At 38.9% G+C, this 24824-nt stretch overlaps 1 protein-coding gene across 1 annotated transcript in view; it reads left to right on the forward strand.

The window, feature by feature from the left end:
* Nucleotides 1–24824, forward strand: part of LOC101025815 (coiled-coil domain-containing protein 144A) — a 77180-nt gene that overhangs the window by 44802 nt on the left and 7554 nt on the right. Inside the window, exons 13-15 of the mRNA XM_009189728.4 lie at nt 18213–18506; nt 19092–19312; nt 20718–20922. Coding sequence (XP_009187992.2) covers nt 18213–18506; nt 19092–19312; nt 20718–20922 — 720 coding nt within the window. The remainder of the gene's footprint in view (nt 1–18212; nt 18507–19091; nt 19313–20717; nt 20923–24824) is intronic.

The following is a 24824-nucleotide window of genomic DNA, read 5'->3' on the forward strand; positions in this document are numbered from 1 at the left end:
GTTGTTTGTCATTAATAAATTAACCTCAACATTTGTTAGATCTTACTTTAAAGGAGACTATTTTCTACTGGGTATGTTACTCTATTTCTTATTGTCTCCTTGTTTAAATTTATTTTTCTGGTGATTTTTTCCTAACAAATTACCTAAAGCTGAGTGACTAAGAACAACATTCGTTTAGTTTACCAATCTGTGGCTTGGGAAAACCTTGGCCAGGACAGCTTTCCTCTGCTCCCTTCAGCTTCACTTGTATAAATCAAAGGCTGAGAGACTGGAATCATCTGAAGGTTTGTTCACTGAGATGTCTGTTGCTGATGGTGGCTATTGGTTGGAACTTTAGTTGGGGCAGGATGCCCAGATATCTACACTGGAACTCCTAGGCTCTCTTTGTGGCCTAAGTTTCTTCACAACATCGGGACTGGGGTCCAAGGGTAAGCAGTCTGCAGCAGAGAGCCTCTTCTAACCTAATGTTGGAAGCCACATGGTTATCACTTTTAACACATTCTGTTTATTAGAAGCAAGTCACTAAGTTTCATCCATAGTCTGTGTTTAGGATAAATGACTTGGCTTTTATTTTTAGTCATATATTTCCTTTCTTAGACATGGTGTCTTGCTATGTTACCCAGGCTGGCCTTGACCTCTACAGCTCAAGAATTCTTCCTGCCTCTGCCTCCCAAATAGCTGAGACCACAGGAATGTGACACCACACCTGGCTTCCTTTGATTTTTTGTGGACCTGTATAATTGTACATATTTATGGTATACACAGTGATATTTTGATATGTGTAAACAATGTATAATGATCAAATCAGGCTAATTAATATATCCATCACCTCAAACATTTACCATTTCTTTGTGTTGTGAACTTTCAAAATCCTCTCCTCTAGCTTTTTAAAAATATTAGCTAACCAAGCCAGGTGTAGTGGCACACACCTGTAATTCCAGCTGTTTGGGAGGCTGAGGCAGGAGAATGGCTTGAACCCTGGAGGTGGAGATTGCAGTGAGCTGAGATTGCGCCACTGCACACCAAACCTGGGTGACAGAGCAAGACTCCATCTCAAAAAAAAAAAAAATTAGTTAACCATATTTACCCTACAATGCAACGGAACACTAGAATTCATTCCTCGTATGTAGCTATAATTTTGTATCCATTAACCAATCTCTCCCCATCTTCTACTCCCCTTTACCTTTCTCAGCCTCTAATACCCACAATTCTACTCTCTACTTCCATGAACTTTGTTTTAAATTTTAGCTCCCATATGAGTGAAAACATACAGTAATTATTTTTCTGTGCCTGAATTATTTCACTTAATGTCGCTTAATGTCCTCATCCATGTTGCTGTAAATGACATGATTTTATTCTTTTTTATTGCTGAATAGTATTCCACTGTGTACATATAACACATTTTCTTTACTCATCAACCACATTCATCTGTTGATGAACATTTAGGCTGATTCTGTATCTTGGTTGTTGTGAATAGTGCTGCAATAAACATGGGAATACTGGTATCCCTTTGATATGCTGATTTTCTTTCTTTTGGATAAATAATAGTGGGATTGTTGGATCATATGAGACTTCTGTTTTTAGCTTTTTAAGAAACTTCCATGGGTATACTAATTTACATTCCCTCCACGAGTGCATAAGAGTTTTCCTTTTCTCCCCAACCTCACCAGGATTTTTTACTTTTTTGTTGTTTTTTTGTTTGTTTTTGTTGTTGTTTTGTTTGTTTGTTTGTTTTTGATAGTAGCCATTCTGTGGTGAGAGGATATCTCATTTGGGATTTTGTTTCCATTTTCCTGTTAGTGATGTTGAGTACTTCTCCATGTATTTGTGGCCATTCGTATGTCTTCTTTTTAGAAATGTCTATTTAAATTCTTTGTCCACATTTCAGGGGGATTATTAACTATTTTTACTGTTGAGTTGAGTTCCTGGTATATTCTAGATATTAGACCTTTCTCAAATGAACAGATTTGTGAATATTGTCTCCCAGTCTACAAACTGTTCATTGTTTCCTTCACTCTGTTGGTTATTTCCTTTGCGGTGAAGAAACTTAATTTTAATATAGCCTCACTTACCTATTTTTGTTTTTATGCTTGTGCTTTGTTTGCATATGCCTATGATAACTTAGCTATAAAATCTTTGTGTTGACCAATGTCCTGAAGCATTTTCCCTATATTTTCTTGTAGTAGTTTTATAATTTTGGATCTCATGTTTAAGTCTTTAATCCATTTTGAGTTGATTTTTGTATATGGTGAAAGATAGGGACCTGGTTTCATTCTTCTTTTTACAGATACCCACTTTTCCCAGCCCCATTTGTTGAAGAGAGAGTTCTTTCCCCTATGTATGTTTTTAACACTTTGTTGAAAATCAGGTGTCTGTAAATATGTGGATTTATTTCTGGGTTCTCTATTCTGTTCCATTGGTTTAATTTTTCTATTTTGATACCAAGACCATGCTCTTTTGGTTACTGTAATCTTGTAATATATTTTGAAGTCAGGTGGAGTGATGCCTCCAGCTCTGTTCTTTTCCCTCAGACTTGACTTGAATAGTCTAGCTTTTTTGTGGTTCCATATGAATTTTAGGATTTTTTTTCCATTTTTGTGAATAATGTTATTGGTGTTTTTTTGTTGCAAGTTATAAAGGGCATTTTATCTTATTTATTCTTTCTCTTTCTTAACTTTTATTTTAGATTCAGGGGGTACATGTGAAGGTTTGTTACAAAGGTATATTGTGTAATGCTTAGGTTTAGGGCACAATTGAACCTATCACCCAGGTAATGAGCTTAGTACCCGGCATGCCATTTTTCAACCATTGTCCCAACCCAGTCCACCTTGTTATAGTCCCCAGCGTCTATTGCTCCCATCTTTATGTCCATGTGTACCCAATGTTTAGCTGCCACTTATAAGTGAGAACATGTAGTATTTGGTTTTCTGTTTCCGCATCAGTTTGCTTAGGATAATGGCCTCCAGCTGCATCCATGTTGCTGCAAAGGACAGTATTTTGTTCTTTTTATAGCTGCATAGTATTCCATATTATATATGTGTGACATTTTCTTAATCCAGTGCACCATTAATGAGCTTCTGGTTTGATTCCATATCTTTGCTATTGTGAATAGTGCTGCAGTGAACACTGGGTGCATGTGTCTTTTTGGTAGAACCAATTTGCGGGGGAGTGGATATTTAACCCACTAATGGGATTGCTGGGTTGAATGGCAGTTCTACTTTTAGTTCTGTGAGAGAAACCTCCAAACTACTTTCCACAGTGGCTGAACAAATTTACCATTTTCTCCAGTAGTGTATTAGAGCTCCCTTTTTGCTGTAGCAGCTCTGCCCAAATCTGGGTTGTTGCTGCTTATTTTTTGACTTTTTAGTAATAGCCATTATGTCTGGTGTGAGATAGTATGTCATTGTGGCTTTAATTTGCTATTCTCTGATGATAAGTGATGATGAGCATTTTTTCATATATTTGCTCTCCACTTTTATGTCCTTTTTTGAGAAGTGTCTGTTAATGTATTTTGCCCGCTTTTGTATATATATTTTTTAAATTCTTGTTTGTTGATTTAAGTTCCTTATAGGTTCTGGATATTAGAACTTTGTTCAGTGCACAGCTTGTAAATACCTTCTTTCATTATTTAGGTTGCCTATTTAGTCTCTTGAATGGTTCCTTTTCCTGTGCGGAAGCTCCTTTGTTTAACTAGGTCCCAATTTTTCATTTTGACTTTTGTTGCAATTGCTTTTGAGGACTTATTCATAAATTATTTTCAGAGGCTGATTTCAAATAGTGTATTTCTTAGGTTTTCTTGGAGGATTTTTATAGTTAGAGGTCTTTTAAGAATGTAATTCAGCTTTCATTAATTTCTGTATGTGGTGATAGCTAGGGGTCCTGGTTCCGTATGAAATTTTAGAATAGTTTTTTCTAATGCTGTGAAAAATGACATTAATAGTTTGATAGGAATAGTATTGAATCTATAGATTGCTTTGAGCAGTGTGACCATTTTAATGGTATTGATTTTTCCAATCCATGAGCATGGAATGTTTTTCCATTTTTTTTGGTGTCATCTGTTTGGTGTCATGATTTTTTCAGCAGTGTTTTGTAGTTCTCCTTGTAGCCACCTTTCATCTCCGTCGTTAGATGCATTCCTAAGTATTTTGCTCTTTTGTGTGTGGCTGTTGTAAATGGGATTACATTCTTGAGTTGTCTCTCAGCTTGAACTTTATTGGTATATAGAAATGCTACTGATATTTTTACATTGATTTTTGTGTCCTGACTGAAGTCATTTATCAGTTCCAGGATAAATTGGCAAACTCTTTAGAGTTTCCTAGGTATAGAATCATATCATCAGCAAAGAGAGATAGTTTGGCTTCTTTTCCTTTTTGGATGCCTTTTCTTTCTTTCTTTTGCCTAACTGCTCTAGCTAGGAGTTCCAGTACTATGTTGAATACATGTGGTGAGACTGAGCATCTTTGTCTTGTTCCAGTTGTCAAGGAGAATGCTTCCAACTTTTTTTGTTCTTTTTTCTTTAATTTTTTTCTTTATTGTTTTATAGAGACAAGGTCTCGCTGTGTTGCTCAGGCTGGTCTCAGACTCCTGGCCTCAAGTGATTCTCCTGTCTTCGCCTCCCAGCATGCTGGGGTTACAAGCATGAGCCACTGCATTCAGCCCCAACTTCAGCTTTTGCCCATTCTGTATGGTTTTTAGCTGTGGGTTTGTTATAGAGTGGCCTTTATTATTTTGAGGTCTATTTCTTTGATGCCTAATTTGTCAGGTGTTTTCTTCATGAAGGGATGATGGACATTATTGAAAGCTTTTTTGCATCTTTTGAGATGATCATATGGGTTTTTTTTTCATTGTTTTCTTTCTGTTTATGTGGTGAAACACATTTATTGATTTGTGTACTTTGAACCAACTTGCATTACAAAAATAAAGCTGACTTGATTGTGGTGAAGTAAGTTTTTGATGTGTTGCTGGATTTTGTTTGCTGATATTTTGTTGAGGACTTTGGTGTCTACATTCATCGGGGATATTGGGCTGTAGTTTTCTTTATTCGTTGTATCTTTGCTGGTTTTTAGTATCAAGATGATGCTGGCATCATACAATGAGTTAGGGAGAAGTATCTCCTCAATAATTTGAAATAGTTTCATTAGGTATGTTAACAGCTCTTCTTTGTATGTCTAGTGGAAATTGGCTGTGAGTCGGTCTGATCTGGATCTGTTTTTGGCTAGTAGGTTTTTTATTACTGATTCAATTTCAGAGCTTGTTATTTGTCTGTTCATGATTTAAATTTCTTCCTGGTTCAATCTTTGTTGTGTTTCCAGGGATTTATCCATTTCTTCTAGATATTCTAGTTTGTGTGTATACAATCGTGTTCATTGTAGTCTCTGAGGATCTTTTGTATTTCTGTGGGATTGGTTGTAATGTCATCTTTGTCGTTTCTGATTGTGCTTATTTAGATGTTCTCTGTTTGTTTATTTATTTATTTATCTAGCTAGCTAGTGGCCTATCAGTATTGTTTATCCCTTTAAAAAGTCAACTTTTGGTTTCATTGATCCTTTGTATGGATTTTTGGGCCTCAATTTTTCTCAGTTATGCTCTGATTTTAGTTATTTCTTTTCTGCTGCCAGCTTTGGGATTATTTTCTTTTGGTTTTTTAGTTCCTCTTGGCATGGTGTCAGATTGTTAATTACAGATCTGTCTAATTTTTCGACATGTTTGTTTTGCACTATAACTCTCCTCTTCTGCTGCTTTTGCTGTATCCCAGAAGTTTTGGTATGATGTTTCTTTTTGCTTATTATAAATCATTATTTGATTTCTGCCTTAAATTCTTTCTTTTCCCAAAGTCATTTAGGAGCCAGTTGTTTGATTTCCATGTAATTGTGTGGTTTTCAGAGATCTTCTTGGTATTCATTTCTATTTTTGTTGCACTGTGGTCCAAGAGTATGGTGTTGTGTGATTTCATTTTCTAAACATTTATTATGACTTGCTTTAAGGCCAAACATGTTGTTGATCTTGGAGTATGTTCTTTGTGCAGATGAGAAAAAAGTATATTCTGTGGTTGTTTGGTGGAGTATTCTGTAGATGTCTGTTAGGTCCAATTAGTCAAATGTTAAATTTAAGTCCAGAATTTCTTTGTTAGTTTTTTTGTCTCGATGATTTGCCTTAACACTATCAATGAGGTGTTGAAGCCCACCACTGTTATTGTGTGACTGAGTCTTTTGGTAGGTCTGGAAGTACTCGGTTGTTTTTGAATGAGGGTGCTCCAGTGTTGGGTGGGTATGTATTTAGGATAGAGATGTCTTCTTGGTGAATGGAGTCCTTTATCATTGTGTCCTTTTGGCTGTTGTTGTCCTTTTTTGGCTTCTTTTTCCTTTTTTGGCTGTTGTTGGTTTAAAGTAAGTCTGTTTTATCTAAGAATAACAACCCCTCATTTTTTGCATTTTATTTGCATGACAGATCTTTGTCCATCCCTTTACTCAGAGCCTGTGGGTGCCATTACATATGAGATGTGTCTTTTGAAGATAGCAGACTGTTGATTCTTTTTGGGTTTTTTTTTTTTTTTTTTTTTAATTCAACTTGCTACTCTGCCTTTTAAGTGAGGCATTTGGACCATTGAATTCAATGTTAATATTTATATGTGAGATTTTGATTCTGCCATGATGTTTTTAGCTGGTTGGTTTGTACTCTTGATTGTGTAGCTGTGTAATAGGGTCTGTGGGCTATGTACTTAAGTGTGTTTTTATGGTAGTGGGTATTGCTCTTTCTTTTCCATATTTAGAACCCCCTTAAGAATCTCTTGTAAGTCTGGTCTAGTGGTAATGAATTTCTTTACTGTTTGTCTGGAAAAGATTGTATTTCTCTGTCACTGATGAGACTTAGATTGGAGTGATATGAAATTCTTGGCTGAAATTTCTTTAAGGATGCTGAAAATAGGCCCCACTTTCATCTGGCTTATAAGGTTTTTGCCAGAAAGAGGTCAGTTGTTCACCTGATGCAGCTGTTCTGGCTACCTGTAAGATATTTCCTTTCATGTTGGCTTTGGAAAGTCTGATGGGCTGTGTATCTTGGGGATGGTTGTAGAGGTTCTCTGAATTTCTTGAATTTTTCCATCAACCTCTCTAATGAGATTGGGGAAATTTTCATGGACTGTATCCTCAGATATGTTTTCCAAGTTGATTACTCTCTCTCTTTCCCTCTCAGCAATGCCAATGAGTCATACATAGATTGGTGTCTTTACAAAATCCCACATTCCTCAGATGTTTTGTTCATTTTTAAAATTGTTTTTTCTTTATTTTTGTCTGACTGGACTGATTCATAAGACTAGTCTTTGAGCTCTGTAATCCTTCCCACCGCTTCATCTCATCTGGTTTTGAAGCTCCCTCCTGTGTTGAATTTTGCAGCTCCAGAAGTTCAATTTGATTCTTTTTAAAAATGGCTCTGTCATGTTGCAACTCTTGAATGGTTATACTTCCTTGGATTGGGTTTCAACTTTCTCTTTAATCTCATTGAGCTTTGTTGCCATTGAGACTCTGAATTGCATGTCTGTCATAAAGCACGTCATTACACTTTAATCTGGTAAGAATTTATTGCTGGGGAGCTAGCATGATTTTTTGGAGGTAAGGAAACGCTCTGATTTGTTGAACTGCTAGAGTTCTTGTGCTGATTATTCCTCATCTGAAAGTGCTGATGTTTTTTTATCTTTTTGAAATTCCTGTCATTTGGATGGAGATTTTTGTTTTTATGTTCCTTTTTTTTCCCTTGAAGGTTTATGGTGTGTATTGTGTATAGTTGATTGGCTTTTGTTCTGGGTGGTTTCAGATGGCCAGGACTCTACACAGGTTCCTTCCTTGTGGCTACTTTCCTGCATTGGGTGTGTTGAAGGTATATAATGATTTTTGTTTGGTGGTGTAACTCAGTCTGCAATCCAGGAGATGGTGCTCTAGAGTACGGGCTGGCAAGCCTCTTTTCTGTTTCAGCGTGTTTGCAGTAGTGCTCTGGTGAAGAGGGAGAAGTAGGATTGGGAAGGCAAGAGATAACCCTCTCACCAAATCAGTTCCTGGAACTTGGGAGAGCCCCCCCAACCACTGGTGCCACACCTGAATTTTGAGGGCTACACACCTCCCCACCCTTAGGGCGGCCCAAGCCAAAAGTTAGGTTGCCAAGAGACCTACAACTCTGTGGGGACATGCTGCTCCTCTGGGTTTGGTAGAGTCAGAGCAGGTTGTACAGTATGTCTGCAGATCTGCGGGTGGTCTGCTGATATACTGTGGGTCAAGGAGGGAGGATCTCCGGGCAGGGCTGCGGTTCTGTGGGTGTGCACCTGGTGTGGTGCCTGCAGCCCAGGGTATTTTGCCCAGCAGACAGCTGTGGGGACCACCCAGCTCGCACTTACCCAACCAGGCCTCCCTCCAGTGTCTGCCCTCAGGGCAGGCCCAACTAGGTAGTTTTGTCCCCCAGCCTTCCGTGCCCAGATCAACTGGACTGTTAGCTGTTTCAGGCTGTGGTGCTCCCTCAGGCAGAGGCTGTGGACAGACAGGTTACACCCTTCCCGCACAGGTCTTGTAGAACAGGGTCCCCAACCCCCAGGTGGCAGACCAGTACTGGTCTGTTAGGAACTGGGCCACACAGCAGGGAGTGAGGGGAGGGCTGGTGAATGAGCATTACCACCTGAGCTTTGCCTCTTGTCACATCAGCAGCGGCATTAGATTCTCATAGGAGCACAAGCCCTGTTGTGAACTGTGTACGTGAGGGATCTAGGTTGCATGCTTCTTATGAGAATCTAATGCCTGATGATCTAAGGTGGAACAGTTTCATCGCAAAACCATCCCGACCCCCGCCGTCTGTGGAAAAATTGTTTTCCACAAAGCCAGCACCTGGTGCCAAAAAGGTTGGGTACCACTGTTGTAGAGGGAGCTCACCTGGCTCCCACACTGGCATATGAACTTGGGCCTCCCTCTTCTTGGTATTGTAAGAGAGAAAGCGCCTCCTCTTCTTGAACTCAGGCCACAGATACCAGCTCAGTATACTTGAGCAGTGTGCTTGAATCCTGGGGTATTGAGACCAGGTTCATGACTTTGTCTTCTGGTCCTATGGGATTGAGCATTGGCTGTGCTGGGGGTGGGGGCTGAACTGCTCCCAGGCCTCCAGCAAAGCACTCAGATGGGGCAGTGGAGGCTGTGCTGTGTGCTTACCCTTGTGTGAGTAGCCAGGCAGGGGCCTTGGGAGGGGCTGGTGGACAAGAAGGTACACATACCAGATATGCTGCAGTCCCATAGTAAATGCAGCCCTACTGTCTGCTGGCCTGGCAGTAAGCAGGAGCTAGAGTCACTCAGAGCAAGATGGAGAGCCTTGGGGGATGGGTGCCTGTGGTCACGTTTTGCTGCAGCTGTACCAGGTGCAAAACCTTCTGGGCTGTATGCGGGTTTGAGCTCTGCCTCTGCCTATTCTCCAGGCAGCTCCTCTTGCAAATTCAGATGTCTGTGTGGGTCCAGGAATCTCTGGGAGCTAGTATCCCAGAGTTCCTCGCTGGGAGTGTGGGTGTGGTGGTGCACAGTTCCTTCACTCACCCCTTCCTTGCTTTCTGGATTGGGGAGCGATTCTAGTGCTTGGTGACTGTGCAGGCTTCCCAGATTTCTTCCTCTTCAGCCTTGATGCCTGCATTACCTATCAAATTTCAGTGTTTTCTCTCCAAAGACCTGCTTGAAGTGTGATAATTTACTTGATATTTTGGTTTCTCTCTCACACAGAGAGGCATTTCCTGGCTGCATGTGGTGACCATCTTGTCTCCCCCTAAAAACATGAAAAATTGATATTTAACAGAGCTTGCATTCAGTCTGTAGACCGCTTTCAGTAATAAGGTTATTTAACCAATATTCTTACAGTCCTTGAGCATGCAATATCTTTCCATGTTTGTGTCCTCTATAATTTCTTTCATCGGTGTTTTGGAGTGGTTTTTTTTTGTTTTTTGTTTTTTGTTTTTTGTTTTTTTTGTAAAGGTCTTTACAAAATCTCTGTGGTTAACTTTATTCTGAGGCATTTTATTATTTTGTAGCTAGAGTAGTGGGACTGCCTTCTTGCTGTGTTTTTATGCTAGTTGATTATCAGTGTATAGAAATGTTACACATGCTATTGGCATTATTTTTGTATGCTGATTTTGTGGCCTGAACCTTTGCTGAATTCTTTAGTTCTAACAGGCTTTTTTGGTGGCATGCTTATGGTTTTCTGTGTATGAGATCAGGTCATGTGCACAGGGAGACAATTTGACTTTCTGTTTTCCAATCCGGATCTCCTTTATTTCTCTGACAATTTTTGTATCTGTGTTCTTCAGGGATATTGGCATGTAGTTTTCTTTTGTAGTTGTGTCCTTGTCTGGGTTTGGCCCTAGACTAATGCTGACCTTTAGAATAAACTAGGAAGATTTTGGAATAATTTATGAAAAATTGGTGTTAGTTTTTCCTTAAAAGTTTAGTAGAATTCAGAGTAACTTATCCAGTTTTAGACCTTTCTTTGTTGGTAAACTTTATTGCTGATTCAATTACATTACCTGTTATTGGTCTGTTCGGGTAATGAACAGACCATTTCTTCTTGGTTCATTCTAGCTGGTTGTGCATTTCCAGGAATGTATCCATTTTCCCTAGGTTTCAGTTTGTTGGCATATAGTTGTTCATAATAGTCTCTCATGACCCCATATTTCTTTGCTATCAGTTATAATATCTCCTTTTCTGTTTCTCTTTTTATTTACTTGAGTTTTCTCTTTTTTCTTGTTTAATATAGTTAGCAGTTTACCAGTTGTGTTTATCTTTTCCAAAAACCATTTTTTACTTTGAAGGGTATTTTGTTTGTTTTGCTTTGTTACTCTACCTCATTCAGTTCTACCCTGCCTTTATCATTTCTTTCCTTCTACTACATTTGAGTTTCGGGTCTGTTCTTGCTTTTTTGGTTTCTTCAGGTGCATTGTTAGGTTGTTTATTTGAAGTCTTTCTCTTTTTTGGATGTAGTTGTTAATTGCTATAAATTGTCCTCTTAGTGCTGCTTTTATCACTTTCTATAGGGGTTGATTTTTTCCCCCATTTTCATTTGTTTCAAGGTATTTTCCATTTTTTTTCTTAATTTATTGATGGGCCCAGTTGTTCATTCAGGAGCATGCTGTTTAATTTCCATGTGTTTGTACAATTTACAGAGTTTTGTCGTTATTGATTTCCATTTTTATTCCATTGTGGTTTGAGAAGATATTTGATACGAGTTTTTAAGTTCAACATATGGTCTATTCTAGAGAATGTTCTATGTGCTGATGAGAAGAATGTGTATTCTGCAGCTTTTTAAGTGAAATGTTCTGTAAGTGTCTGCTAGGTCCATGTGGTCTATAGTGCAGGTTCATTTCGATGTTTCTTTGTCGATTTTCTGTTTAGATGATCCCTTCAGTGCCGAAAGTTAGGTGATGGAGTCCCCATCTATTATTGTACTGGAGACTGTCTGTCTCTTTAGTTTCAGTGATGTTTGCCTTATATATCTGTGTGCTAAGGTATTGAGTGTGTATACCTTTATGACTGTTGTATCCTCTTGCTGAATTGATCCTGTTATTATTATATAATGGCCTTCTTTTTCTCTTTTATTTTTTTTTAACTTAAGATCCATTTTGTCTGATATAAATGTAGCTACTCCTGCATGCTTTGGGTTTCCATTTGCCTGGAATATCCTTCCATCCTTTCACTTGCAGTCTATGTGTCTTTACAGGTAAAGTGAGTTTCTTGTAGGCAGCATATCATTTGGTCTTTTGTTTTTGTTTTTGTTTTTGTAATCCATTCAGTCTATCTATATCTTTAATTGGGGAATTTAAATCATGTATATTCAAAGTTTTTATTGATAGGTGAGGACTTACTCCTTTCATTTTATTAATTGTTTAATGATTGTTTTATCTATCATTTGTTCCTATCTTCCTCTTTTATTGTTTACCTCTACAATTTGCTGGTTTTCTGTAGTGATAATATTTGATTCCTTTCTGTTTTTCATTTCTGTACCTTCTCTACCAGTGAGTCTTACGGTTTTTTTTATTTTCATGGTGGTGGACATTGTCTTTTTGCTTCCAGATTGAGGACTCCTGTAAGCATTTCTTGTAGGATCAGTCTAGTGGAGATGCATTCCTTCAGGTTTTGCTTGTCTGAGACATTACTTCTTTTTCAGTTTTAGTTATTTACTTATTGGAGACAGAGTCTCACCCTGTTGCCCCAGCTGGAGTTCAGTGGCATGATCTCAGTTCACTGCAACCTCCACCTCCCAGGTTCAAGTAATTCTTGTGCCTCAGCCTCCTGAGTAGCTGGGACTACAGGCATGAACCACCATGCCTGGCTAATAGTTTGTATTTTTAGTAGAGATGGGGTTTTGCCATATTGCCCAGACTGGTCTTGAACTTCTGAGCTCAAACAGTACCCCCACCTTGGCCTCCCAAGGTGCTAGGATTACAGGGATGAACCACTGCACCTGGCCCCTGTTTTTAAAGGATAGTTTTGCTGGATATAGTATTCTTGACAGGCAGTCTTTTTCTTCCCGCATATTAAATATATCATCTCATTCTCTCCTGTCCTCTAAGATTTCTGCTGACAAATATGCTGTTTATCTGATATGGATTCCCTTGTATATGACTTGGTGTTTTTCTCTTGCTCTTTGTCTTTGACTTTTGACATTTTACTCTGATGTGCCTCAGAGAAGACATTTTTTATTGTATTTCTTTGGGGATCTTTGAGACGTCTGTATCTAGATGTTTACATCTCTCACAAGACTTGGGAGTTTTTCAGCTATTATTTCATTTTCTGTGCCTTTTCCCATCTCTTCTATTTCTGCAACTCACAATATTCAAAAAATTTTTGCTCATGATGACCCATATATCACATACACTGTCTTCATTCTTTTTATTTTCTTTTGTTTTCCTTTTTGCTTTTTATTTGCCTGACCTCATACAAAGACCTCTCTTCAAGTTCGGAAATTCATTCCTCTGCTTGATCTAGTCTATTGCCAGCGTTCTCAGTTGTTTTTATTTTATGTATTGAATTCTTAGTTCCAGGATTTCTGGTTCCTTTTAATGCTATCTTTTTCATTGTTGAATTTCTTATTTAGATCATAAATTGTTTTCCTGATTCATTTGTACTACCTGTCTTTCCTATCAGGAATCTTTCCTGATTCGTTTGTATTATTGTGTATCTCACTATGTTTCTTTAAGATCATTATTTTGAATTTTATAGGTTTTGTTTTCTTTGGGATCTGTTACTGTTTTCTTTGGGCTCTGTCCTAAATGTTGATAACTGTGCAGCTGGTGTAACAGTCACTTCATCTAGTTTTAGGGGTTGACTTTTTCTGTAGATGTATCTATGTTTTTGGTTGGATATGGTACTCTGGCAGTGCTGATGGGTGGGTGCATTGGTGTAGTCTCTATATACTTATGCTTTCTTCTGCTGTAATCAACACCAGTGTCTGTAAGTTCCTCAGTGGCTTACGGTGTGGTTGTTAGTAGCAGGGGATGCTGTGGTGAGGCCTTGATGGTGATGGGCAGGACAGCAGGCCAGTCCTCAGGCACACTGATGGCATACACAAGTATGTATGTGTGGCTGGCAGCACCAGGCCATGCTTCCCAGTTTTTGATGGCAGTGGGTTACCTGAGTGGGCTAGCCCTTGGGCCTCTAGGTGGTGTGTGCTGGGATCAGAGGTAGCAGTAGCAGGCCAGCCCAAAGGACCTTGGTGACACTGTAGCACTGGAGATGACAGTAGCAGCTGGGGGCTGGACCTTGGATCCCTTGGTAGCATGCATGGGCACTGGTAGTGGTGAAAGTAGGCTGCGTGGGCATTTCTCTGGCCCTCTATGAGGAACATTTGGGTAGGCACCTATGGCAGTGTGTGGAGCAGGTTTGTCCACAGGTTCACTGAAGGCATGTGCAGGAGCCTTTGTCAGTGGCTGGTGAGGCAGCCCTGTCTTTATGCTCCTGGATGCCATGTGCAGGTGCTGGTGGGGCAGTAGGACTCTCCTTGGTATTATTGGTAGACAGGGCCTGGGTAAATGCACACAGGCCTGGGTGGGGTAGGCTGCTCCTCAGGGTCCTGGACAGTGTATGTGTACACTGATAGCAACAACAGCAGCAGCAAGCAAAGTGGTCTCGTCTTCAGGCTCTCATATGGCTCACATGGGTGCCGCCCCTGGTGGGTTTAGCAGGCTTGTTCTCAGGTTCCTGCATGGTACACTTGAGCGGGCCAATCCTCCAGCCTCCTAAAGGTATGTACAGGTATGCACAGCACTGCCACTGAAGGGGATAGGGCTGCTGTTGGTGGCAGTGGTATCAGTCAGGTGGCTCCCAGGCTCTAGAGAGCATACACTTAGGATCCCTTTGACCTAGAGTAGTTTTCCTGGTGGGCTATTAGGTGACCACCTATTTCCACAGGTATAGGGTGCTGTGGGGCTAGGGATTTGGGGGAATCTGTCCAGGCTTTGAGATGATCTTGGCCGGGCTGGCTACCTCAGGTCCCATTCCTTCTGTCATCAGAGGATCCCTATCAATATCCTGCTGAATTCCAGTATGTTCTCTTTGGTGTTTTCCTCAAGGTGTGGTTACCTACTTGCTGTTTTGGTTTTTCTTTTTGAAAGAGGTAAGTACTGGGTATTCCCAGTCAGCCATCTCAATGATGTCTTTGTCTATGCTGTGCATATTAAGGAATGTATAGACACGTTTTAAAACCTGCACAATTGACCCCATAACTATAATTTCAAAAATTTCTACCACTTGGAAAATCACACTCATTTGTAATTATTACCTCCCACCCCACACACAGGTTTCATTTTGTATGGCAGCAGGCTCAGACTTAAAGTGCAAGATCCTAACCCCCCACCACACATATACATGTTTCATTTAATATGGCAGCAAGCTCAGGCTTGAAGTGCAAGATCCTACCATCTTTATCACATCCAATAGGGATTCACCCTGGGTTGTGGTTTCTGTGGTATAACCCCTTGAGTGCATTTCTTGTCAACACAAAGACTTAAGAACTAAAGGGACAAGTTTTCTACCACTCACCCACCCAGCATTCTCCTAAACTGCTGGAGACCCTCCTATTGAACAGAGAGAAAATGGAAGTCACAAAGGAAATACTAGACCATAGCAGTTCTGAAATACAGCCTGATGTGTGCTTCCACTTCTTTGATTTGGACTTTGTGGGAACCATCCTCTGTGGCTCTTTGTGGTGCCTTCTTGGCTCTTTGTTGTATCCTTTTCATAAGCAATGACCTGTGTTTCCAGCTAAGTAGTTTCCTCAGCCAGCTTCCTCCCTATAGAACTTCTTAGGTCCTAAGGCCTCTTTTGATTTTTACTGTCTTGGTGTCTTTTAAGCCAAGCTAGCAAGCAGTGCTATTGTTACTATAATTCTCTTAGAGTCTCTTGTGAATTTTACTTGAGTTCTTGTCATTGGAAAAACCACTTGTCCAGATCTCTTTAAGGTAAGCACTTCACCTTGTGCTTCCTGTGAAGGAAGCACACTGTTCTGTGTAGTAGGACAGTGCCTTAAGATGCGTATACCCTTAAGATCTTTAAGGGAATTTGAGGCAGCACCTTAAATCTTTCTGAGGTCTTAAAAAATGGTCTTACACTGACAGTCTTGGCTTCACCTTCAGACTGTGTTCTCCTGACAGCACCCTGGATTTGATCTTGTCCCAGAGGCCATTTATCTCAGCAATACAGGTGCTCCTCAAGTTAGGATGGTGTTATGTTTGGATGACATTTGCATTTGTTATGTCTGATATTTGCAATTTATGGGCCATCATAAATTGCAAATACCAGAAGTTGTGGGAGGGTTTTCCATTTACGTGCTGTGAGATACATCAGGATAATTTCCAACATGCTGTGAGAACCCCAAACCACACCGTGAATCCTCATGTAGGTAGGTGTTCGAGCTGACTTCCCTACCTAACGTCCCAGCCAAAAGCCAGCTTCAAATGCGGCACAGGTGAATGAACAAGGCTTTAGACGATTCTAGTCCCCAGCTTTAAGTCACCTCAGCTGATGCCAAGTAAAGAAAAAGCGAGCTGGTGTAACCACCCCTGTAAGCCAAGAGGCATACGCATATCATTTCATTACTCAACACATATCATTTTCACGCTATTATAAAAAGTTGGAAAACGGTGAGTCAAACCATGCTAAGTCAAGGACTGTCTATATTTGGGAATCTGACATGTGGAGAGGCTATAAAAAGGAAACAGATACTTGAACCCAGAAAGTCCTGGTTCCTTTATATGTAGTAGTCTTTCTTTAGCTTATCTCTTGCATTGGTTTTACTTTCAGCAGTTGTGTAGTAACAGTGCCCTTTCCTTCAGGTTCCGGTATCACTTTCTTCCCTATCCTTGTAAACCCTTCCTACCAGCTTCTTCGAGGACCATCAGGCTTCCACTAAGTCTCTTTAAAACTCTTCTTGTTTTTATGATTATTCTTCTGTAGATCCTTTCATCTTCCGCTTAGCTCCTGGTTCAATGGTAATCCTACATGTTTTAGTAGTTTTTGTTGTTTTGTTGTTGTACAATCCATATGTAGTGTTGATATCTGTATCAGTTGTTTCTTGGTATATAACAAAATGCAGTGTCTCAAAACAACATCTATTTTGTTCACAATCTGCAGTTTTAGGCAAGGCTCGGTGGGGCCAGCTCACTTTTTCTTTACTTGGCATCAGCTGAGGTGACTTAAAGCTGGGGACTAGAATCGTCTGAAGCCTTGTTCATTCACCTGTGCGGCATTTGAAGCTGGCTTTTGGCTGGGACGTTAGGTAGGGAAGTCAGCTCGAACACCTACCTACATGAGGATTCACTGTGTGGTTTGGGCTTTCTCACAACATGTTGGCTGCATTTTAAGGTCAAGTGTCCCTAGAGAGAGAGAGTCAGGTAGAAGCTGTATGACTTTTTGTAACCAACCTTAGAAGTCACACAGCAGTTCTGCCACATTATGTTCACGAGAAACTGGTTGTCAATGCCAGCTTGTATTCAGGAGAGGGAATGTCATGGGAGAAGCGGCAAGCAATTTGTAGGTGTTTTAAAACCACCACTTCACTTACCTTTATAAAATAAAAAACAATCATCATTATTTCCTCTAAAGGAAAGCAGTTCTTTCCAACTCAACACCACTGAAATTTCAGTGTAATTTTTTGTTGTCATTATTTAATGTGCTTCCTTATTTTGTATAAAGTAACAATGAATTACAAGATTGTGCTACTGAGTTAAGGCATTTTTCTTCAGAAAAATGGTATGGATAATGCCATTGAACTTTTATACTGGGAGATGTGATTGCTTCTTAACTCCAAGTATTATTACTCTTTGAAATGTAACTCAAATTAGCATAAGACATTTGCAGTTCAGCAAAAGACTTATGGTATTGGAATCCATTTTTTTTTCAAGATTTATTAATTAGAGTCTTATTTTCAGAGTCTTATTATGGGAGCCATTTATTGACTCAGGCCCAGATAATTCAATATGATGCCCCTAAAACTTCTTTGCAAATTATGGGGAATGATAATGGGTTAAAGGAATAAGAGACTTTGTGCTAAGGGGGTGACTTAGAGCCATTTTAAGGAGGAAACAATCATAGAAAAACAGAAGTCTAAGATCAAGTCCAAATGTTGTATGGCAAAGATGATGAAAGTAAAGGATATATTTTTGTGAATTCTGGTGGTTTTAACTTTGTTTTTAATTTTCTGAGTAATCGAAGGGTCTGTATTTTATGAATCTACAACAGTATAGGTAACATTTTATTGCAACTGAATTTATTTCAAAAATTATTAGTTTTGGCCGGGTATGGTGGCTCATGCCTGTAATTCCAGCACTTTGGGAGGCTTAAGCGAGTGGATCACGAGGTCAGGAGATCGAGATCATCCTGGCTAACATGGTGAAACCCCGTCTACTAAAAATACAAAAAAAAAAAAAAAAAAATTAGCCGGGCGAGGTGGCGGGCGCCTGTTTTCCCAGCTACTCAGAAGGCTGAGGCAGGAGAATGGCGTGAACTTGGGAGGCAGAGATCCCACCACTGCACTCTAGCCTGGGTGACAGAGTGAGACTCCATCAAAATAAAATAAAATAAAATAAAATTAAATTAAATTTAAAAATAAATAAATAAATAAAATAAAATAAAATAAAATAAAATGTTTTATGTTAGACCATTTTCAGTCTACCTTCTTCATTACCAAACTATATTGTTTTACTCATGCAGGTTGACCTTACAGAAGCACAGGAAACTGCCCCTTCACGATGTCTACATCTGGATGCAGAGAATGAAGTTCTTCAACTTCAACAGACATTATTCTCTATGAAAGCAATACAAAAGCAATGTGAAACACTACAGAAGAATAAGAAGCAGCTGAAACAAGAAGTAGTACACCTCAAAAGTTATATGGAGAAAAATATGTTAAAACATGCTGAAGCTGAACAGCATAAACTGTTGATTGAAGAAAGAGCAAGGAAGGAGATAGAAGAAAAATTAAACGAAGCTGTTCTCACCTTGCAGGTTGGTTTATTTATCTGTAATGTGCTTTCATTCATTTCGCTGCAAATTTTATTTTGGATATATACATGTTTTCTCTACTTTCCTTATAGCAATTTGTTTGGTAGATTTCTAGAAGGAAGGTGGTATTTGTTTCTCCATTTAAATATTTTCGTTTGCATCATTCTTATAACTAAATTGATCTTCCATAATAATAATTCTCACTAGAGAATCATTTGATACTAAAGCCAGTTGGCATAAAACAAGACTAATAGAAAAAGTTAAAAAAAATTGTGATTTAAAAAATTAGCCATACTCTTGAACTGCTTTTAAGTTACATTGTTCCACTTTTAAAATTTTAACTTGGTTCTGTCATTCTTTGGAGAATTGTTCTACAATTCAGATTCAATTATTAATTCAGTTGGTACTGATGATAAATATGTTAAACTTGAGCTTCTTTCTTTCTTCACATCGTTCTTAAAATTGTTCTCTGAATCACATACTTAAAATTGTTCTCTGAATCACTGACTCCAAACAAAAGGAAACAAATACACAGTAATTATTCAAGTTATAATTACTTTTAAAATGTTCCCTTTTAATTTATTTTAGAAACAAGCAGCAGTATCTCAAGAACAATTAGCACAGTTAAGGGAGGATAATACTACTTCAATAAACACTCAGATGGAACTCACAATCAAAGATCTGGAATCTGAAATCTCCAGAATAAAAACTCCGCAAGCCGACTTTATTAAAACCAAATTGGAAATATATAAGGAACTCTACCTACAAGAAGTAAAAGTTAGAGAATCCTTGTCAAGTGAACTGAATAGGTAAGTCAATACACAGAATCATAGAAAATAAGTTAAGCTCATTAATTTGCCTTCAGAAGCATAACTTTTAGTGAGACAGGTTCGTGAGATTTGTGGGAAGTGAAAGCTAACTAGATTATACAATTTTGGAAAATTGTGAATTATAAATAGTAAATGAACTTAACCTTTAAGTAAAATTGAAAATAGTAAATGAACGTAACCTTTAAGATCTTAGTCCAGGACAGTTCATTTCTCTGCTGTTTTTTGTTGTTTTTATGTGGCTTCCCCTCACCCCTTAATATTCTTACATAGTTAACCTATCTGTTAGGTTTTCAGCTAAGTATTTATGAAGCTTCATAATTTAGACAGTGATACCATTATAAAAATTGCTTGTCAGTATTCCCTTAATTCGAAATATTAATGAATTTAATTAACTTGAAAGGGTCAAGTACGACTACTCTGGGCACATTCTGGCACTCAGTAAATTCACTTTGCTTGATTGTGATCATTAGAGGGTGCCTTGAGAAGAAGTGTTCTGTGTAGTTTTTCCAGTCCACATAAAGGCACACCTGTGAAGTAGAGAATGATTAACATAGGGTTGAAGGGAAGTATAACTTACTAAGTGATAAAAAATAACACCTGGGTCAGCCTGAGGGGGTATGTGGAAGACAGAAAGAGCGGGCCTCACCTCTGATGCATGGGCCACAGTGTTAGGAGCTGATTGTCCTCGATGCTGCTTTAGTTCTCTTTGATTTCAGCAGTCTTATTCTGCCCTAGGAAAAGTTGCCCTGAATGATTCCTCAGTGCCAAATGCTCAATTTTTTTCCAGATAATGGGTGAAATGTACAAGGGCGGTGAAAACAATTGTTTGAAAATGTCTTTGAGAGATAGTTTTTTAGAAAATCTCTAACTGGTTTACTAAATACAAGTATTTCTAACTTTTATTTTTACTTTTAGTTTTTTATTGTATATATTTAAGTAGTACAATGTGATGTTTTGATATATTTATACACAGTGAAATGGTTATTTTGTCAGGCAAATTAATATTTTCATCATTTCACATAGTTACCCTTGGAATACAAGTAATTCTAATGACATCTTAAGAATCTTATGAGTAGAATCATTCCAGACAGGCAACAAGTGTTAACTGTGAAGCCGTACATCACTGATAGTCTTTTCTGTCCCCTCCCTCGTTTGAACTACTTGTTTGTTAGAAATCCCCCTAGAAACATATGTACTTCTTTAGAACAATGTTAAAACTATAATTGGATACAGTAGGCATGCTCTAACACATTTTCAGAGTTAAAACATGGCTTATGGTATATTCCATTTACTCTTATGGCAACTTTTAGAACAACTGAAGTCATTTAGGAATCATTTAGGAAAAAATGAAATACGAAGCGTTTGTCTTTTGCAATCTTCATAGAACTAATGAGAAGATAGCAGAGGTCAGTGCGCAACTTACTGTGGAGAAAGAGCAGACCAGATCTCCATTCACTGCTTATACTACAAGGCCAGTCCTAGAGCCACCTTGTGCTGGAAATTTTATTGATAGTGAAGATCTCAAAAGAAGACATATTCCAGGAATAAAGAGGTCTGCCCTTAACAGCGTGGAGAGCTACTTGTTGAAGGTTAGTTATCTTTTTTATTTTGGCGTTCAGATTTCTGATATAATTCTTGTATGTTTTTGGTGAAATACTCAGTTACTTAACTGTCTTGTGTATGGTAAGTAAAGGTAATAATTATCTGTGTTAATAAAGAGAAGAGACAGAAATTTTACAGTTATTTTTAAGTCCCTGGAGCTCTAATTCATAAGAGATTACTCCTCTGTTAAATTTATTCAATAAATGTAACCAAACTGACACATTTTAAATTTCTGTAAAAACTGCAATTAATTTAGATTTTAACGAAAGGTATACTTTGATGTGCTTTGTCTTACTATCTGATTTTAGTTTGTCTGAGGTTCACTTTTAAAGGGTTTAGTGTGCCTGGGGTCACTTTTAAAGTTTTTCTGCATCATCTCAGGTTTTCTACCCCTCATCATATGTGAATGATTGGTATCCAAACACTAACCACACTTGGATGTTTATTATTTAAAAGGATCCAAGGTGAACACTTTTGTATGTTATATAAACCTGCAAGACTTGATTAATCTGTTCTTTAAGTTAAAAGTTTTGTGATTTTCTTACATGAGTACATCTGTAATTGCTATTGCACTTACAATGTTTTAATCCCAATTTTAGTAAAATGTGTCTATTGCTATGCAATTGTACAGTGGTTTTGAAATAGTTAAATCAAGCAAATATTTGAATTTTTAAAGTAAAGCTCACATAAGTTATGTCTCTCTACCTGGCCATAACTGGAGTGATTGATGACTAAGATGGCAATGATATCTAGAGTCCTTCAATAGCAAATGTGACCAAACAGAATCAATTCTTTTCTTTTTTTTTTTTTGAGACGGAGTCTTGCTCTGTCGCCCAGGCTGGGGTGCAGTGGCCGGATCTCAGCTCACTGCAAGCTCTGCCTCCCGGGTTTACGCCATTCTCCCGCCTCAGCCTCCTCAGTAGCTGGGACTACAGGCGCCCGCCACCTCGCCCGGCTAGTTTTTTGTATTTTTTTAGTAGAGACGGGGTTTCACCGTGTTAGCCAGGATGGTCTCCATCTCCTGACCTCGTGATCCGCCCGTCTCGGCCTCCCAAAGTGCTGGGATTACAGGCTTGAGCCACCGCGCCCGGCCTTCAATTCTATTCTTAATACCCCAAATTCCATGTAAAGCTGCACATGGACATCTCCCCTGGACATGTAACAGGAACCTTTTAGTTCAACCATGTGGTTTCACTCACAGTAAGAGTCTATTTCTGGGGATTTCAAAATGGATCCAAGAATGACAAGCTATATAAACTATAGAGTTGGTAAGAAAAAAAAAAAAACAAAAACAAAACGTAATTCAGCTATGCTTGACCCAGATTAAGGGTATTTGTCTAACATTTGTCTATTTTTCAACTGGGGGAGAATTACAAAAGCTGAGCACAGTGGCACACACCTGTAGTCCCAGCTCCTCCTGAGGCTGAGGCAGGAAGATCACTTGAGCCTGGGAGTTCAAGGCTGCAGTGCACAGTGATTGTTCCTGTGAGTAGCTATGGCACTGCAGCACTCCAGCCTGGGCAACATAGCAAGATTCTGTCTCTTAAAAAAATTACAAAATCCATAAAACATTTGTTTGAACAAAAATAAACAAATAGTTTTCTTTGTGTATATTACTGTTTTTAAAATTTTCAATTGATGCACATTGGCTTATAGTTTTGATGTTTTTATGGTCTCCTTAATGCACAGAAAAGTAGCACAGGCCCACGTGGAATGAGCCTCAACCTTGTTGTGTTTACCTGGCTATTTCGTGTCCTAACAAATCATAGAAGAACAAATCTAAGGTTTCTTAGACAGCACTGCAGCCAAATAGCTTAAAAGGGAACACATTAAATGATTGTTTTAATACATAGATTACAAGAGCCCAGCTAGCTGATATTTTTAATCATATTGTTCACTTAGGTTTTATTTTTCTGAAAAAAAAAGAGATGATTAGTGTCCAAATGCCTCAGTCACAAAATTGTACCACTGGGTACTAATGGAAAATGAATGTTAAATACGTCTGTAAGTGGTTAAGCAAGATGCAAATATAATGTTCTCATTAGTACTATGAACCCCCAAAATCTGAGACAAGTCTCAGTTAATTTAGAACGTTTATTTTGCCAAGGTTGAGGACACGCACCCATGACACAGCCTCAGGAAGTCTTGATGACATGTGCCTGAGGTGGTTGGGGCACAGCTTGGTTTGATATATTTTAGGAAGACATGAGACATCAATCAGTATATGTAAGAAGTACATTGGTTCACACTGGAAAGTCGGACAACTTGAAGCAAAGGGAAGAAGACTGGAAGCAGGGAGAGGGCTTCCAGGTCACAGATAGGTGTGAGAGACAAACAGTTGCACTCTTTTGAGTTTCTGATTAGCCTTTCCAAAGGAGACAGTCAGATCTCTATTTATCTCAGTGAGCAGAGAGGTAACTTTGAATAGAATGCCAGGCAAGTTTGCCCTGAGCAGTTTCCAGCATTTTCCAGAGTTTCCTTTTAGTTTAGTGATTTTGGGGCCCCAAGATATTTTCCTTACACAATACTTACCAGAAAAACAAGGTAATGTATCATTTTACAAGATGGTGCTGAGAGAGTTAAAAAAGCAGATGTAGGCTAGGCCCTGTGGCTCACACCTATAATCTCAGCACTTTGGGAGGCCGAGGTGGGTGGATCACCTGAGGTCAGGAGTTGGAGACGAACCTCCAACATGGTGAAAACCCATCTCTAATAAAAATACAAAACTTAGCTGGGCATCGTAGTGTGCGCCTGCAGTCCCAGCTACTTCGGAGGCTGAGGCAGGAGAATCGCTTGAACCTGGAAGGCAAAGGTTGCAGTGAGCTGAGATTGCGCTACTGCACTCCAGCCTGGGTGACAGAGCAAGACTCCATCTCGGGGGTGGGGAAAAAATAAATAAAATAAATAAAAGCAGATGTGAAGCAAGGGAAGATTTTTGAGGAACTATTTTTAAAATTTTTTGGGGGGGGTGGGGAAAGGGGTGTTCATTTTTTAGTATTTCTAGATAAGTAGAAAATTTGTTTGTTTTGAAGTTAATGTTAATGTAGTAGTTCCAAGTCATACCTAGCTTCCTTGTGGGGCATTTGTTTGCCCAATCATGTTAGACTTACTAAAAGAGATGAAAAAGCATGATAATATCAAGATATGAGTGTCGGATGCAGTGGCTCACACCTGTAATCCCAGCACTTTGGGAGGCCGAGGCGGGTGGATTACTTGAGGTTAGGAATTCGAGACCAGCCTAGACAACATAGTGAAACCCTATCTCTGCTAAAAATACAAAAATTAGCCTGGCGTGGTGGTGGGCGCCTATAATCCTAGCTACTCGGGAGGCTGAGGCAGAAGAATCACTTGAACCCAGGAGGCAGAGGTTGCAGTGAGCCGAGATCGCACCACTGCACTGCAGCCCAGGTGACAGAACAAGACTCCCGTTTCAAAAAAAAAAAAATAGATACAAAGGCATGTCTCCATAATCACACCTTGGAAGAGTTCTTATATAGTTGTTGTCTACAGAATTTTTAGAGTTACAGAAAGAAGGTGCCTTCTAGAGTTGCTAGGAACTTAAGTATTTCCTATAGGAAAACATCAGCTAATACAAGGAGGAGGTGGTAACATACCATCTAAACTGATATTTACAAAAAAAAGTGGGGGTGGGTGGGTTTCTGGGTGGGGCATTACAAAACAGGATATTTAGAAATTTTTAGCTATGATTTTCAAAAGTAAAATGTTAAAAATAGCACTAATATTGGATCTGTTTATACATCTCCTTTATTTGCAAGATTTTAACACTTTGGGCCATTCCTACTGTGAAGTGCTATTGTACTCAGCATTTTCTCTAACCTCAAGAAAAATGGTTATAATTTTGTATGAAATCACACACCAGATAAGTAAT

This window comes from Papio anubis, chromosome 17 (genome assembly GCF_008728515.1).
Source record: "Papio anubis isolate 15944 chromosome 17, Panubis1.0, whole genome shotgun sequence".
NCBI classification, from domain to species: domain Eukaryota; kingdom Metazoa; phylum Chordata; class Mammalia; order Primates; family Cercopithecidae; genus Papio; species Papio anubis.